We start from the raw sequence: 18,484 nt of genomic DNA, 5'->3' as shown, positions 1-18,484 counted from the left end.
AACCAAAATTAACAACCATGATAAGTTATTAATCTTGCTCATGTTGTGCCAGTTACATTTATATTTTTTTAACAGTACCTGGGCCTCCGGTCGGGATACTTTTCCCTGAAGTAAGGACTTCCTCAGTGAGACTGATCTGGCAGCCCCCTTCCCTGCCAAATGGCATCATCCTTGGTAAGTTGGGTTCACTCCATATGATTTTAGCATTCATTTACTGTTGTTACTTGTCAGAATGAACCATGATCCCTGTATGACTATGAGTAAAATCTATGGCAGGGGTGTTCAATTAAAGTTCCAAGAGGTCCGGTCTCTATATTTCCTTTCCAGCAGAGGTCCGGACAATATCCAGTTTTTTGGATCAATTATTTCCATCAGGGCAGCCATAGTACTTTTTAAATGAAAAAAATCTTAAACACTCAAAATAGTCATCAAAGATGAGAATCTTTGGCCCCTGAGAGCCAAAGCAGTGATGCCTAAGAATTTTTACCAATATTTGCCTAAAAAAGTAATTTCTCCCAACTGGATATGAGATTAGATCAGATTTTTTAGCAGGCTATTTTTATGTATGTATTTATTTATTTATTTTTATATTTAGACTTGTGTATGGCACAGAGAAGGCCTTGGGACTGAGAAGAGGGTTTACCTCTTATGAAAAATATGGGCCATTTTTATATTTTGCTCAAAGTAATAAACCACTAAATACAACATGCATAATCTAATAAGCGAAACTCTCAACAAGAGCACAGAATAAAGTTAACTAGAAGTTTCAGATTTTGTTTTCTTCCCTTGCCACCTCTAGATAATTTTTCAATTAATTCGCAATTATGTCCCGGAACCGGACCGCGGTCCGATATTTATATACCACTGATCTATGGCATGCTGGGCCACAGTCTTTCATGTAAGATTGGTCTGATACACAGACAAAACTTTGGGCCCAATCATCCCATTGACATCTTGTTGGATGTCTAAGGACGTCTAGGATTTCTAAGATTTACCACAATTAATCAGCTGTCAGTGAACATGTCCGACTAGCTAATCAAATATTAGTAACAAGACTTGCTCTGTAACAAGAGCAAACTTGTAGAATTTTAGTGCATCCACCTTTTATTCTGGTTCTCACGGACACCAGATAATCAGTGCAGGTAGTTTTATTGGTGCCGTGACCCGGATGGGAATGAGTGTAATGAAAGTTAGCTTATAGAGATACCTTTGCTGGCAACCTCACTTCCCGGGCCTCAAAAGGTGCACTAGCAATTGATACTAGAGGCTGTGGTCTTTAGTGTCCTTGTCAGTATGTCCACGTCCCATTCCGGTTGATGCTGGCTCAAATCCCACCCGGAACAGTGCAAGTACGACTAGTTTTATTGGTGTCGTGACCCGGATGGGAATGAGTGTAATGAAAGCTAGCTGACAGAAATACCTGTGCAGGCAACCTCACTTCCCTGGACTCAAGAGGTGTACTACCTACTGACACTAGAGGCTGTGGTCTTTAGTGTTCTTGTAAGTGTGTCTGCATCGCATTCTGGTTGACGTGGGTTTGAATCCCGTTTCAAGAGGTGCGTGTAGGACCAGTTACATGATAATCAAATTCAGAATCCACTGACTGTAACATGTTTCTCTCATCTAGCCTATCAGATTGCTTACCGGAGAAACTCCTCCAGTATTACCTCCGCCATCGTCGATGTGCTCAACCCAAGTGCGCGACAGTATACAGCAACTGGACTGAAACCAGAGAGTGTTTATGTGTTCCGACTCACAGCCCAGACCCGAAAGGGCTGGGGAGAAGCAGCTGAAGCGCTGGTGGTCACTACAGAAAAGAGAGGTACTGCTTCACTTCTCTTTACAAGGTCAGGTGCTGTGTACTACATGTCATTGATTAAACTCAACTCATCTAATCTCCCCTCAGCACGCCCACAGCCCACAAGTCGTCCTGTGGTGCCTCAGGAGGAGGTCCAGGCCCGCAGTGTGCTGTTGTCATGGGAACCAGGCAGCGACGGTCTGTCGCCCATTCGATACTACACCGTCCAGTACAGAGAGCTACCCGACAGCAACTGGACTGTCCACTCAGCATCAGTCAACCATGAGGCCACCTCTTACATCATAAACAGGTAAGCCTGAAATAAGCCTTTGTCGAACTTTATAACTTTTCCAGGTCATAGAGGACAAAACTGGTAGCACCTCAGTAGTCCTACTGAGCTTTTTTCCTATTCGCAGGCTCAAACCTTTCACTTCCTACCAGTTCAGAGTGAAAGCTACTAATGATATTGGAGACAGCGAGTACAGCGAGGAAAGCGAGGCAATCACCACTCTACAGGACGGTAGGGGCAAATGCGAAATGCTTTAATGCTGTCGGGGAACAAGTACCCGAGGCCTGAGGTGAATCCTAATGTAGCCAAAATTGCACACAGCCAGTGAAGGGGAAAAACTGCTGGGTTACCTCATGCTTAACTTTTGGCGTGTAACCAGAACGCTGCAAGCAGTTACACCACTATTAGCTGGTTTCCACTCATGGTTGTTCCACTCTTATCAGGATCTTTGCAGCTCCACAGTCATTAACTGAACAAACTGTCTGTTTATGTTCCATTAGCTCCCGACAAAGCTCCAACAATCCTCTCTGTGACGCCACACACCACCACATCTGTGCTAGTCCGCTGGAAGGTGAGGTCCGATTTATCACGCTGTTCTGAGAGGGAACACGGGTGTTTATCTGTTGTTGAACGTTGTGTTTACAAATGGGAGATAATGACATAATCTGTTCAAACCCATCCAGCCACCCCCCGAGGAGGAGATCAATGGCATTTTGCTTGGTTTTCGAGTACGCTACAGAGAACTGCGTTATGACCGCCTACGCAGCTTCACAGTGCGCACAGTGAACAGCCCATCAGCCAACTGGGCTGAGCTCACAGGTGAGTCTCAAATCAACTTACTAAAGTCTAAATTAGTATTTGGCTATCCAACCCTTTTATCTACAAAATTTAGAGTGGCAACCATAGCCTTATAAAAGATGGTTTGTACCATGGTACAGTCATGGTTTGATATGACGACTTGATTATGATATTCATGTACCGTGGTATTTCTACCATGTACATCAAAGAGTAAAAATGCATAGTATATTAACGCAATTGCTAAACACTTTTATTCTGAGTGTCTTACATTTACATTTTATTAGTTCTTTCCCTGGGAATTGACCTTGGTGTTGTTAGTACAATACTCTACTCTTTGAGCAACAGAAAAAAACAAGAAACTACAGTACCATTATGGTACTTTGTCCAGAAAACATGATACTACTAAGGAACTTTGTTAATGTGTATACAATGTTTGATAAAAACAACTAGTAACTAAGCTATTTTGGCATTAAACCGTGTTTTTGTATGGGAAGTGTCTGTGCTGCTCAAAAAGTACTTGCATCACAATCATATGTATATACGAACATGGAAAGATAAGCTAATTCGGCAAAATGCTAACTCATCTGTTTTGTGTTTCCCTATAACTGCACATTCTATAGTGGCTGATCTCATTAACATCCATGTAATGAAAGCTTTACAGTGTATGAGGGCTGTTAATTGTCTCCTGAGCAGTTAGTTTCTCTCTCAAAGTCTGTAGAGCTGCCAGCCTTTCTGCTAGCATGAGCTAATGCGCTAATCCTGCTCTTGTTTCTCTCTCTTTCTCTTAATCTCTCTCCCTCTTTACCTTTGGTCTTCCTCGCTGCCATCCTCTCCCCTCCACTCAACCGTCCTCAGCCCCCTACAGTGTGAGGAACCTGACCGAATCCTCACTTACCCAATACGAGCTGGACAGTAAGTCCTGAGATTCGCTCTCGTTCTTTCATCAGTGTTTCTATCGTCATTATTAATACCAGTGTTGGGGAAGCTACTTTAAGCTGTTCATAATTTAAGTAGTTTAACTGCACTCAAGCCATCCTATAAACTCTTAGGTAAACTAAAAATAAAACTGCAATGAAGCTATAAATAACCGTTTCAAAGGTTTTTTTTTTTTAATAAATTAAAGCCAGGATGCATTAAATTGATCAAAAGTGACAGTAAAGTAAAATTCAGCTTTAAATTACGATCAGGAATAAATGACATTTTAAATAATAAATAATCACGTTTTGAATTAATTGTATTACAATACCATTTTAAATTGTATTAATAATTCACATTAATAATTCACTGTTTTTAATGTTTTTTTATGCAATAAATGCAGTCTTTTTTCAGAAACGTTAAACAGAACAAGTTAAACTAAGTAATTAATTTAAAATAAATAGTTGACAAGCATTTAATAATATATTATTATTTTCTTAATTAAGTTCTTATTAATATTAATTATAATATTATTATTTATGAATATTTCTTCTTACATTCTTATTAAATATTAATTTATGTTATTGTTAATATTTAAATAATAATTAATAATTTAAATATCAATTTATATTGTTAATAATTAATATTATTAATTATATTTTTCTGTATATCAATACAAATAAAGATATACACACAGGGACTGTCAATCACATCTGTCAGTCATTTTATTTTTTGCACCTGTTCTTATAAATGAAATGTCTGAATGAACCAATTCACTAAGATGAATCAGAAGAGAGTAGCTTAAATACTGGAAAAGTTACTCTAATTATCCTGAAGAACATAGTTAAAGGATTAGTCCACTTTCAAATAAAATTTTCTTGATAATTTACTCACCCCCATTTCATCTAAAATGTCCATGTCTTTCTTTCGTTATTCGAAAATAAATTCTTTTCACAAATTATCACCCTTGCACGTGCTTCCGCTTTACATATTCTTCAAAAAGCTTACGCTGTATGTCCTACGCCTTCCCTATTCTACTTACGGAAAAAAATGAAACTGGCGCCGCGTTCGTTCCGTAAGTAGAATAGGGAAGGTGTAGGACATACAGCGTAAGCTTTTTGAAGAATACGTAAAGCGGAAGCACGTGCAAGGCGATAATTTGTGTTTATATAAAGCATATACAGTTGTATTTTTTTTAGAAAATGACAAATCGTTTCTCTAGATAAGACCCTTATTCGTCGTCTGGTATCGTTTAAAACTCTTTGAAGCTGCACTGAAACTGTAATTTTGACCTTCAACCGTTTGGAAGCCATTGAAATCCACTATAAGGAGAATAATTCTGGACTGTTTTCATCAAAAACCTTCATTTCTTTTCAACTGACGAAAGAAAGACATGAACATCTTGGATGACATGGGGGTGAGTAAATTATCAGGAAAATGTTATTTAAAAGTGGACTAATCCTTTAAGTTAGCAGCATCGTTAATTTTTGTTAGTTAGTCCCCAACACTGCTTTCCAGTCATTCATTCCCTCATCCTGCCAAACTCAATCTCTGAACTCCAGTAACGACTCTTTCTCACACCTCGTTTATTTGCTCACACGAGAGCCCAGTCTCATTTGTCTCTCTTCTCACGTCTGGTCTTCTCTGACTGTGCCCATTTCTCTCCACATTGTCATTGACTTTTCCTCACAATATCTCCCTTCATTGGAACGGGATCATTATGTTTTAGCACCACTTAAGGTTTATAATGCAATATTGAATAGAGTGTGTATGTGTGCACATTTTCTCCATTGTTCAGATCTGAATAAACACAAACGCTACGAGATCAGACTAAGTGTGTATAATGCGGTAGGGGAGGGGCCCACCAGCTCGCCACAGGAAGTGTTCGTGGGAGAGGCGGGTAAGAACACAAATACTCCTCCTTGGTGCTCTTAGTCAATATTGTTGATTTCACAGTCCAATAAAAACATGCAGTAGTGCTGTCAGTCAGTATAAAGTCTAATAAATCAGTTCAAACTGCCTAGGTGTTGCTGGAGTCTGTCTGGTTTGATTACTTCTCTCTCTCTATCTGTCCTCATCAGTGCCCACCGCTCCACCTCAGAATGTCGCTATCCAGTCTTCAACAGCGACTCAGCTTGATGTCACATGGGACCCTCCTCCAGTGGAGGCACAAAATGGAGATATTCAAGGCTATAAGGTACGACACTTCGAAAATTGAAAGACTATAAACTAAAACAGTGGTTCTTTGATCGCCCCCTGATGGTGTGCAAATGCTGTCAGTTACCAGAGAAACTAATTCCGAATCGTCCCTCAGACTGAAAAAGCAAACAAATAACGTAACAGCTCTTATTGTTTATTTGAGCTAGTCAACATAGTAACATCAGCTAAGCCAATAGCATGAGTTTAGAGAGGGATGAAAGATGAGATATGCTGTTAAGGCCCATTCACACAGAACGATAACTATATAAGCGCCCTCCCCCGCACGCAATATCATTCTGCATGCGCTGCAGTTTGTCGTCTCCCACTTAAAATGCTCTTGCTCTTTAAAGCAGGACGGATTCTGATTGGCTGTCAATGTTTTCATAGTTCATCAGCTGGAAGAAATGGTTGAGAAAATGAATCATATTGTTCCTCTGTGCCTTTATCATTATAGTTATTATCTCTGCTATTCTTTTACATTTAGAATGATTTTTAAAACTATACATTTATCATTATAGTTATCGTCCTTGTTGTGAATGGGCCTTTATTGTGTAATCTTGGGGTTAGTGGGGTTTCTTTTTCAAAAATAGCTAACCTGAGACCAAAATTTGTAAACGTAATGTGTCTCCCCAAGCTCTGACAACCATTCAGAAGCTTTAGCAACTGCTTAGCAATGCTCTAGCAATCAGCTAGAACACCATAGCAAGCCCTAGCAACCACCCAGCGCACCCTAGAAACCGCCTAAAACCTTAGTAGCCACCCAGCAAAGCTTCTACTCCAATTAAAGATCTGTTCCAAATTCCAAATACACAAGACTTATGTAACCTTCAAGCTTAAAACCTTTCTTCAGGCTGTCCAAGTATTCAAACTACAAAAGGCTTATATAACCTTCCAACATCAAACCAATCTTCAAACAGTTTTTTTTTTTATTTCAGGTGAGGCTTTGTCAAGCCAACATTCAAAGTTCGTATTCGCAAACTTTACCTTTTAAGTTGTTTTTGCAATTAGTTTTAATGTCACTAGTGTTGCATAAATTACACACCGCAATTTTAAATGTTGTGACTACTGTAACTACTCATATATACAGAGAGAGAGAGTTTTACTTTTTTGAAACTGCAACATTTCTTTAAATCAGTGGTTCTCAAACGTGGGCTCCAATAAACTTCCAATGGGGTCTCAAGATCAAGATGACTTAGTGATTTAAAATAAGACAAAACAAAGCATGAAAATAAGCTGAAACAACTAAAAATCAAGATCTATCTCATTATTTGGTTATCTCTATGTCAAATATACATCTTTCTAGCTATGCCAAGCTCTAAAATACTTTGTCGGGTAGAAATGTGAGTGAGGGAGGGATTTCAGCTATTGTTGTGGACAATGGGGGGCCTTGAACTAAAGTACTAAAATTATAAATTCTTTGTTTCTTGTTATAATTTAAATAAGTATCAGTGTATCTGTCTAATTAGATGCTCTAAATGCCCGTTCACACCAAGGAAAATACCTATAAATGATAATTATAACTAAGTTTCTAATCATTCTAATTCAGTGAGAATAGGAAAGTCCGTTTTTCCCCCCAGCTGATTAATGAAAAGAAACAAGAAAAAACACTCACAGCCAATCAGAATACACCAGACTTTAAAGGATTAGTTCACTTCAGAATTAAAATTTCCTGATAATTTACTCAACCCCATGTCATCCAAGACGTTTACATCTTTCTTTCTAAGAAGTAAAGGTTTTTGAGGAAAATATTCCAGGATTTTTCTCCATATAGTGGACTTCAGTGGGGTTCAACGGGTTGAAGGTCCAAATTACAGTTTCAGTGCAGCTTCAAAAGTATCTGCATGATCCCAGACGAGGAATAAGGGTCTTGTCTAGTGAAACAATCAGTCATATTTTAGGGAAAAAAAAAAAAAAAAAAAATTATATCATATACTTTTTAACCAAAAATGCTCAGCTTGCACTAGCTCTGCAATGCTAATGGTAGTGCTACGTCACATGTAACCTTTCCAATGTGATTACTAGCGAAACGATGGGTCATTTAAAAATAAAAACTGAAACTTTTTAAGCACAAATGCTTGTCTTGCACTAGCTCTGCGATGCACCATGCATTTCGTAATCACATTGGAAAGGTCACTCGCGCAAGCCAAGCATTTTTGGTTAAAAAGTATATGATGTAATTTTTTATTTTTTTCTAGAAAACGGCTGATTGTTTCACTAGATAAGACTCTTATTCCTCGTCTGGGATCATGCAGAGCCCTTTAAAGCTGCATTGAAACTGCAATTTGGACCTTCAACCCGTTGGTAGCCTTTGAAGTTCACTATATGGAGAAAAATCCTGGAATGTTTTCCTCAAAAACCTTAATTTCTTTCAACTGAAGAAAGACATGAACATCTTGGACGACATGGGGGTGAGTAAATCATCAGAGAGTTTTAATTCTGAAGTGAACTAATCTTTTATCGGGCTCAAGGTCATAATAAACAATGTTATTGTACATTGGTGTGGACACTAATAATTATCATTATCTTTTATAGTTAGTGTTCTTGGTGTGAGCAGACCTTAAGACCCACATTCTTGGCTTCTATTCTATTATAATAATGACTAGGTGACTAAGTGGTACTTAGTCTGATAGACTGATTTAATCAGACATGGTGCTTGGTCTGAAAGTTTGAAAAGACTGCTGCTCTAAAATATTAAGCTTAATAGTCCATCAGATTTACATCTTCTGAAGTTATTCATTTGTGCAATTTGTCTTGTTAGATTTATTATTGGGAGTTTCAGCTGCAGAATGAGACTGAGCGACTCCGCACTCTCTTCCTGCCGGAGCTAAGCGTGAAGCTGAAGAACTTGACCGGCTACACCACTTACATGATCAGCGTGGCTGCCTTCAACGCGGCAGGGGACGGCCCGCGCTCACTGCCCACCAGAGGGCGCACTCAGCAAGCAGGTGGGACTCGAGTCAATGCAAAATACATCAATCAACAACCAGTGCCTTTAATGCTAAACCCACTTTGGGGGAATGTTCTAGACGTTTGATCCCACTATTTTCCCAAAGCTCCCTGCTGGAAAGGTTATTAATTTTCAATTGGATGGATCACATCATATGGATTGCATGAGGGCTATGGTGTTAGATTATGAAGGAGATGGGTTGTCTCTGAATATTGGGGGGTATTCTGTAGGAACGGAAGCTCATGACAGTTCGTCTACGACAGGGAGCTGGGAACTGGGTTGAAGAAAATGGACCACATATTGAGGAAGTGCTTTTTGGCAGGTCAGCATACGAAGAATTGTGTTCCAAGCGATTGAGAAAAGTTAATTCAGCCTTTTTCCGCTCCCTTAAAGACTGTGACAGTGTAGTGAGGAAGTAACAATGAGAACAGTACAAGCGAGAGTGATTCTTGGCTCAGCTTCACTAAGACACTGGGAGATGAGCCAACACAAGGCCCTGTGCCAATCTTCCGGAGGGCAAAACTAACTCCTTACATTACTGCAACATTACCCTGACCTCTCACAGCAGAGAGTGCTTAAATATTTGTGCTGAAAATTGCTTTTTTAAAACATTTTTTAATCTAGATGTGTCCTGGGTCAAGAATATCTTTTGCCACATCTGCCAAATAGTGGGTGAATTGAGAAAGAAATGATAAATTGTAAAAACGTAATAGTAATTTTAAAAAATAAAATAAAAATAAATACATATTTCTTACATGCATTATTAAATACAATTTTCATAAATAAATAAATAATACTTTAATTGAGCAAGGAGGCATTAAATTAATCAAAAATTACTATAAAGACATTTATAATGATAAAGATTTCAAATATATTTCAAATAAATACTGAAAAAATGTGTATGTTTTAATATTAGAATGATTTCTGAAGGATCATGTGACACAGAAGACTGGAGTAATGATGCTGAAAATTCAGCTTTGATCACAGGAATAAATTATATTTTTAAAAATATATTCAAAAAGAAAATGGGTAATTTAAATTCTAATATTTCACAACATTACTGTTTTGCTGTGTTCTTAATCATATAAATGCAGCCTTGGTGAGAACAAGAACTTTGAAAATCATAGACTAATCCCAATCCAAAACTTTTGAATGCTAGTGTAGTGTATGATAACGGAATTACTTTTTTTAATTTTTTTTTTTTTCTTAAATATGTATGACAAACTGCAACATCATACATCATATACAGGCTAATGTCAGTTTCTGTGTGCAATTGCATCTGTTAAATAACGTCTGTTTTACGCTTTTTCTGTGGTAAAACCTATTAAAAGACATGCAACAGATTTCGACTCGCGTCACTTACTTCAGCAAGATTCAGATTATTGTTCTTACAAATTGATTTATTCCATGTATTTTGCTCCAGTTCTTAATAAAGTTACCAACCACCTGCAAGTAACTGTTTTATTTACTCACCAAGGTCAATTTTTACTCGCGTTTAGTACATTGCAGGCGTTATTTGTGAACCCTGACTAAATCTAATGAAATCAATCAATCATAATGCACTTTCATGAATTCATGTTGGATGTGTAATGAGAGCTTATTTTACTCCACAGCTCCAAGCGCTCCCAGTTTTATCCACTTTAGTGAACTCACCACTACCTCGGTCAACATGTCCTGGGGTGAGCCCAAGCAGCCGAATGGCATCGTGGAGGGATACCGCGTGGTCTACGAGCCCTGTACGCCTGTGGATGGTGAGAAACTACACCACACTAAAAGCTTTGACTGAGCAAATTATTGAGGGAGCTTCCAGTCAGCAGCTGATTTACACCCTTTTAGGCCTGTCATGCTTTTTTAAACTTACAAATGTCTGAAATTTGCTCTCCAAATGTGTTCAAGATGAGGTTTCTTTATGGCATGTAATGAATGGCATTCCTCTCTGAAGTTTCCCTGTTATTGAGTAAGGCATGGTTAAAAAATTGCCAAGTGTGGTGCATTGGCCAAATTCCACCATAATTTGGATCAGAGAGGGAATTTCTGTGGTCCCATAATGGCTCCAAAGTGGTCAAGCATTTCGGGGGAAACCAGATGTGCTGGGCTGCTGTTTACCAAGGGCCCATATCTCAGAATCTGGAGGTCCAACTTTCTTTATTAGTTTAACCCTTAGAGCATAACCTCGTGCAGTTTTCACATGTATGTGAATTTGAGTGTAAAACTCTGAAAGCAAAGCCAGTGATTGCAAAACAACAAAAGAATAGTGTTAAAGTGTCATTTAAGCTTAGGTTTTAGTCTTTACTTCTATGTAAATTAAATGCTGCATTAGAGACACTTTACCATTTTGTGAACGGGTCAATGACGTGGCGCATCATTTTTTTTGTCCGAAGTCCTTAATAATAATAAAAAACAAAGATATGACATCCAAAGTATGTAAGGTAGTACAACTAGATCTCTTTTAATGAATTCAAAAGGTTTTAATTATATTTTGCTACATATAAAGGTATTTTAAAGATTTTGAAGTGTCAAAAGGTCATTTGGTTTAACCGTCCAAAAGCCAATACAGCCAGTTCATTTATGATTAAAATATCTTAAAATGTAATAAATGTACATATTTTTTATTCTGGCATGATTTTATAACATCATTTATCAACATAGTGCAAAATGGTATTAAAATTATGTGTAGAAGTTGTTGCTTTGTTAAGAGAAAGAATGTCCGGAAAAATTAATTTCATTGATGTCATTTGGAGTAACCGATATAAAGGGACCATTTTGGAACAAGTCATGCGGTCAGTATCATGTGACAGGATGTGACATCATTCAGACACCTGCAAAGGACCACATGGTCATGAAGCAAACTCTTTTATCTATTTGAATAATTCATGTTTTCACTTACTCATACACATGTCCTGAAACATCAAGTGATTCGGTACAACTGCTATAAAACATGAAAAATGTTGTAATATTGTAAAAATTTGTACTAAGTATAAAATGTTTGATTGTCCTTTTGCTAGCTAGATATCAGCCTATTAGCATTGTTTGAAAATATCGTCATTTGGTATAACCAAAAGTGTCATTCGGTAAAACTGAAATTTTGGTTAAACCGAATGACTTTTTTGGTGACAAATTTTATCCATCTTGTAAAAAATGACAAAAGCAGTGTTCATTGATTATAAAAACCACATAATCTCATTGTTAACACTTAATAACTTCAAAATGAATTATATCTCCATAATGGTTTTTTTACACTTTTAAAAACCTTATTCGTAAATGATCCATACACACTGAATACAGTAAACACTGTAGCTGCCTGCTTTTAGCAAATGTAGAAGATAAACCATGTGTGCTATGCATACATAAAATATGGATACTACTGCATAAATTTGCTCAGTATTCAAAACGTAGCTATATTCACTGTTCAACATGAGGGTGAACAGACATGAAAACTGACAGAACGTTTAAACAGAAGACAAGACCTGTCACAAGTTAGTGTGCAAATGGATATAAGAAAAAAAAATCAATATGCAAACATTAAGATGAAGTCATGGCTGTCAAAAAGACGAAAGCTTAACTTTCTATCAATGTAAGCCAATGGAACATTTTCAAACCTTAATTTTATGGTCTTAAAAAGTATAACATTTCTGAAAAATATAAAAAAATACAAAATATGCAATTCTGTTAATACACACTACCATTGAAAGGTTTGGGGTCAGAAAGATTTTTAATGTTTTTGAAAAAAAGTCTTTAAAAAAAAAGATTTTGAATGGTCAATACAGTGCATAAGCTAATCATTTTTGTTTGTATGTGCCATTGTTAGTGTTTAGCATGGTATCTAGAGTTTGAGTGTTTCCTCTACAGACTCCTCTCCTCACACTTCAGGTGTCAGTAAGATTGTCACAGTGGATGTGAAGGGCAGCGCCCCCTTGTGGATGAAAATCAAGGATCTGTCAGATGGAGTGACGTACAACTTCCGCATCCGTGCTAAAACACTTACCTATGGACCAGAGGTCGAGGCCAACATCACCACTGGCCCCGGAGAAGGTCTTGTCTCACATTTAGCCATATTTGCTATTTTGTAACACCAATAAATCTAAAGCTGAAGTCTATAATTTCTGCACCACTATTGCCCTATTTTGTGGTATAGGTGCTCCAGGGCCTCCGGGGGAGCCGTTTATTTCTCGTTACGGCTCGGCACTCACTCTCCACTGGTCCAGCGGTGACCCCGGCCGTGCTCCCATCACACGCTATGTTATAGAGGCACGACCATCTGGTGAGTTGAAAAACAGGAATTGTTTAGAAACGCAGCATTTAAATTCGTTACAGAGGGAATAATGGCATCTTACCACCAACAGATGAAGGACTGTGGGATATTCTAATCAAAGACATCCCTAAAGAGGTGACGTCGTACACTCTTAACCTGGATACCCTCAGAGAAGGGGTCACCTATGACTTCCGTGTCATTGCTGTGAATGATTATGGCTACGGTTCTCCGAGTGCCCCTTCTCCTTCAATATCAGGTGAGTAAACTTGAAAACACATGCAAGAAAGCCCAAAAGGTTTTGTGTTTCATAATGAAACCCATTTTTCTGCTTCTTTTCTCTTTTACCAGCCCAAAAGATCTCCCCTTTTTATGAGGAATGGTGGTTTCTGGTGGTTATTGCTCTCGTGGGCCTAATTTTCATCCTTCTGCTCATCTTCATCCTCATCATACGAGGTCAGAGCAAAAAATACACCAAGAAAACAGACTCAGGTGGGTGGATAAGCCAAAAACACTCAGAACAGATCTATAATGTCTCTCAATTACCCTGATTGCCATGTCTCTTTCTGCTGACTCGCATGACTAAAGTGAGATGGACTCAAATTTAGTTCTATTTTCCCATCACTGGTGGGTAACACCATGGTGCTCTGGGAAAATGTGATTTTCCACTTGAGAGAGACTCAAACAATCAATAGCAGCGTGTGTTTGCTTCATTTGGTTGTGGTCATTACTATCAAAATGATTGCTGACTCATTTTGCTGCCTCAGAGGGGGGTTGTGCTGCTTCGAGCAAAATTACATCACTCATCATCTTATGTCTTCTCTCAGCTTGGGAAAGAAGGTGACCGTCTGGTCTTTTCTCACTATTTTTGAGGTAGTTCCAAACAAAACTCGTACAAACTGGACCGCAAAGGATTAGTTCAGTTCAGAATTCAGATTTCCTGATAATTTACTCACCCCCATGTCATCCAAGATGTTTATGTCTTTCTTTCTTCAGTCGAAAAGAAATTAATGTTTTTGAGGAAAACATTTCAGGATTTTTCTCCATATAGTGGACTTCACTGGGGTTCAATGGGTTGAAGGTCCAAATTGCAGTTTCAGTGCAGCTTCAAAGGGCTCTACATTATCCCAGCTGAGGAATAAGGGTCTTATCTAGAAAAACAAAATAATTTTAGGGTCTTATCTAGAAAAAAAAAATAATTTTAACCACAAATGCTCATCTTACACTAGCTCTGCAATGCGCAACGCATTACGTAATCATGTTGGAAAGGTCACGCATGATGGAAGTACCAATCCAGTGTCTTCAAAGCGAACGTGCAAAAACAAAGTCCTAAGTGACCTTTCAAACGTGGTTACGTAATGCGTGAAGTCGTGGACGAGTATTTGTGGATTTTTTTGACTGATCGTTTCACTAGATAAGACCCTTATTTCTCGGCTGGGATCATGTAGAGCCATTGTACCCCAGTGAAGTCCACTATATGGAGAAAAATCCTGGATTTAAATCCTTAATTTCTTTTGACTTTTAGATGCAGCCTAGGATTGCAGATATACAGTACAAAGTGCTTTCTTACCATTTTTACTGTAAATCATGTCGATTAGTTGGTCTTTACATTCTTCATTCCAGATGGCCGTGTTGTTATGAAAATAAGTGCTTATTGGATTGCTCAGATAAGATGAAGATGTAACATGTAAAGAGCCATCTGTGTGTGTGCCTTGACTGTTTGCTTGCTTTCATCACTTCAGTTTTTCTTCTTGTGCACTGGTTCACTAAGCTGAACAGCCAATCAGAGTGATCTCTCTCACAGACAACTCAACGTAGATTCAACATGCTCAATTGAAAAGCCACTGACGGCGTCCAATTGGTTTTGACGTGTAGAACACAACACAAAAACTGAGCTGACAGACGCTCGACATCTGCCCAACCGTTTATTTCCATTTGGATTGATACAAAAACATGTGCTTTTATTCCCAGAATTTACATAAAGCCAAACCAGTTAGGTTAGAGCTAGTCAGATCGAGAAAGTTCTTTCTAGTTTTGTCTGCAACATGCATGAGGTGGTTACGGACTGTGGACTTCATGCATGTTGCATATTTCATCCTAGAGTTCTGGGGAGGTCGAGTTGCGTTCTGATCTGTGAGTGTGGGAGGGATTCTCACATGGCTGCCTCTGAGCTCGGTCAGCGTTTAGTGCTGTACCAGGGCCAACAGGGTTGTGGATGTGTGAGTAGCACAAGGGAAGTGTTTGTGTAGGACACAAAGGGCTTCTCTCAAGATACTCCCCACCCGCCTGGCTCCGTTCGGTCCTGATCTATTGGTGCCGGTTTGTTTAACTGAAGTCCAGTGAGGCCAGAAGTTCTGCAAGGTGGGAGATCACACTGTCCATCTAGGCAGAGAGGTCACTGCTCTCCTCACATCCCTGAAATCACACTTAAGTTAGACTCTGAGCCTTTGAGATCAGAGGTCTTCTCACTTTAGAAGATGTGTGCTGGATGACCTAGTGAGATTTGACTTGCCTTGCTGCAATGGTCACATACGTACACAACAAGGCCAAACCCAGAGCCATGCCACTAGAGATTAGTTATTTGAGATTTAGGCTGGTAGGCCCTTAAGGTTGTTGAATCAAGTGAGATACAGTATGTATTTGCATAAAAATACAGTTACGTTTTTTTTTTCCTGACTATGTGCAGTTATATGGTTAGTTGAATTTAAAATGGATGGATGGATGGATGGATGCGTGGATGGATGGACGGGTGGAATGAACGGATGGATGGATGGATGGATGGATGGATGGATGGATGGATGGATGGATGGATGGATGGATGGATGGAATGGATGGATGGGTGGGTGGGTGGATGGATGGACAGACAGACAGATGGATGGATGGATGGATGGATGGATGGATGGATGGATGGATGGATGGATGGATGGATGGATGGATGGATGGATGGATGGATAGATGGATGGGTGGGTGGGTGGAATGGATGGGTGGGTGTGTCAGTGGATGGATGGATGGATGGACGGATGGATGGATGGATGGATGGATGGATGGATGGATGGATGGATGGATGGACGGATGGATGGATGGATGGATGGATGGATGGATGGATAGATAGATGGATATTATATGATGTGATTGCTGCCACAGTTGTCATGATCCTCATAGTTTGTCTTCTTATCTCTGTCTGTAGGTGCCCACTCAAACTGCACATCTCTGCCCCTATCCCATGGAGAGATGGTGCGGTTGGATGAAGGACGCTTCCCTGCCCTGGAGCTCAACAACCGTCGACTCTCTGTCAAAAATTCCTTCTGTCGTAAGAATGGAATCTACACCCGGTTAGTATAAATGCATGAAACAATGATTTCCATTCATTATATACATATATAGTGATATCATTTCACAGAGAGCCTAGATCAGTATGTATTGGAATAGTTTGCTCTGCTAATGTAATGTTTTTTCTAGAAATTTCCTTTGGGGTAAACATTGTCAGTATGCTGTTCAGGACATTATTCGCACAATGGGTTTAATTCCCAAATGGCTACAAACAAAGAGCCAGAGCGGAATGCATTCTGTCCACACACAGAGCTTTGGCCGAGCCGTTGATTTAAATTCTACTTTCAGGCATCCTTTAAATGGATTGAGTTGGCATGGATTTTAATGACAGTCGCTCTTTTCAAATCTCCAACTGCAATCTGTCAGCTGAAAGAACACACCAGACTGTGAATGTTAGACCACTCAGACCTCCCTCCTTTGTGTCTTATTGACATTCAAAGTGCATTCTGTAGAAATTGACTATTTATGTAAGGTTCTTCAACAAAGCTCTCACATGCTCTTTTGCTTAGATCAAACCATATTCATGATAGCCATACCGTGTCCCTAGTTTCTTAAGGACTAAGAAAAAGATCTTAAGGATATGTTCATAGGTAATTTTCTGGGGACATTTTTTTTTTTTTTTTTTTTTTTTTTCAGAGGCTTTCTACAGGCAACTCAAAATATCTTTTATCAATTCTAGCCCGTTTAGCCAAATTTCTGCCAAAAGTCCTTATTTTTTGTGATATCTACAATAAATTGACTTTTAGTGGCAGTATGTAGGTTTTGTCAGTGTATTGTCTGATATGGATCATAACACTGTGTTTTAACCAGTTACGATTTAAAAAGTTTTTACACTGTAAGCCAATAAAAGCATATTTGGTGTTTAGTTTGGAATTATGGGGAACACGATTTTGGACCAATGAGATTTCATGGTGGGTGGAGCTACACAGTGTGACGCTTGCAGAAAGAGAAATTGTGATTACGGTTGCTATAATTATCTCATTGGACGAATGTGACCAGGTTGCATATTTTCACTAACGTCAAACATTGTTTGAAAACTTTTATTGTAATATGTAGAACTAAATCAGTTTAGTACATGTATTAGGGCTGCACGATTAATCGGACGATTAGAAAAAAATCTTAAACAATTTGGCTTAGTGCGATTTTGAAATCGCAAAGCTGCGATTATTTTTGTTATGCACAGCTTGTCAATGAACTATGTCTCCAAATGCTAATCCATCTGAAAGCACTGCAAGTTTGAGTCGCTTATAATGTACATTTAAAAAAGCAACACACGTCAAACATTTTCCCAGACATGAGAAGCAACATTTTATCATCTTGTCCAACAAAAGACAACATTTAATATGTTTTTACTCCAAACTCAGTTCATAACGACAGTTGAGCATCCTTCTGTGAGATGATGTGGCTTCTTACTTTCCTGGAATGACATGTGTTCTACTTCGGCAGCAGGGCATATTAGCAGTTTCTGCACAAGAGCGCCATCTGGCTTTCAGATGAAGAAGCATTTACTACTGATCACAGAGCCGTACAGCTCCGACAAGCTGCGCATAAAATAATTTCAGCCTTTGCCAAATCACGTGCGATAAAATTGCGATAAATCGTGCAGCCCTAACATGTATCTCATGCTTTGAAGGCGTTCAAGTCTTAATTGGTGGGACCAGACCTCCCTCAAACCTTTCTGTAGTTCACACCCTGTTTCAGGACTTCTGCAGACACTTTGGATTTGGACATATCTGCGTGAACAGTGTATAACAATGGTCTACAGCATTCTCGTCATTCTAATGAACTAAAGTTTCTTTACATAGGAGTTTGAAGGCTACTTAATGTCATTGGATGAGGGGATGGGTCTGCTTCAAGCTTCCTCTGGTGGTAATTGGAGAAGCCGCTCTGCGCCCATTATACTGGAATGTGCTGGGGGGTTTGTGCTGGTTCTCTGCCCAGATGCAGAGGCCCAGGGTT

The 18,484-nt window shown here is 38.9% G+C and overlaps 1 protein-coding gene across 1 annotated transcript in view; it reads left to right on the top strand.

Moving 5' to 3' along the window:
* sdk2a (sidekick cell adhesion molecule 2a) overlaps positions 1-18,484 on the top strand; it is a 57,690-nt gene that overhangs the window by 33,188 nt on the left and 6,018 nt on the right. The window contains exons 28-44 of the mRNA XM_067372292.1: positions 76-174; positions 1,628-1,822; positions 1,907-2,108; positions 2,215-2,318; positions 2,588-2,658; positions 2,771-2,906; positions 3,741-3,797; positions 5,599-5,700; positions 5,882-5,997; positions 8,758-8,944; positions 10,560-10,697; positions 12,817-12,978; positions 13,082-13,207; positions 13,290-13,454; positions 13,547-13,691; positions 15,653-15,674; positions 16,427-16,527. Of these exons, the coding sequence (XP_067228393.1) occupies positions 76-174; positions 1,628-1,822; positions 1,907-2,108; positions 2,215-2,318; positions 2,588-2,658; positions 2,771-2,906; positions 3,741-3,797; positions 5,599-5,700; positions 5,882-5,997; positions 8,758-8,944; positions 10,560-10,697; positions 12,817-12,978; positions 13,082-13,207; positions 13,290-13,454; positions 13,547-13,691; positions 15,653-15,674; positions 16,427-16,527 (2,128 nt within the window). The remainder of the gene's footprint in view (positions 1-75; positions 175-1,627; positions 1,823-1,906; positions 2,109-2,214; positions 2,319-2,587; positions 2,659-2,770; positions 2,907-3,740; positions 3,798-5,598; positions 5,701-5,881; positions 5,998-8,757; positions 8,945-10,559; positions 10,698-12,816; positions 12,979-13,081; positions 13,208-13,289; positions 13,455-13,546; positions 13,692-15,652; positions 15,675-16,426; positions 16,528-18,484) is intronic.

Source organism: Chanodichthys erythropterus, chromosome 3, assembly GCF_024489055.1.
Source record: "Chanodichthys erythropterus isolate Z2021 chromosome 3, ASM2448905v1, whole genome shotgun sequence".
NCBI lineage: Eukaryota > Metazoa > Chordata > Actinopteri > Cypriniformes > Xenocyprididae > Chanodichthys > Chanodichthys erythropterus.
This window is presented reverse-complemented; position numbering and strand designations above follow the sequence as displayed.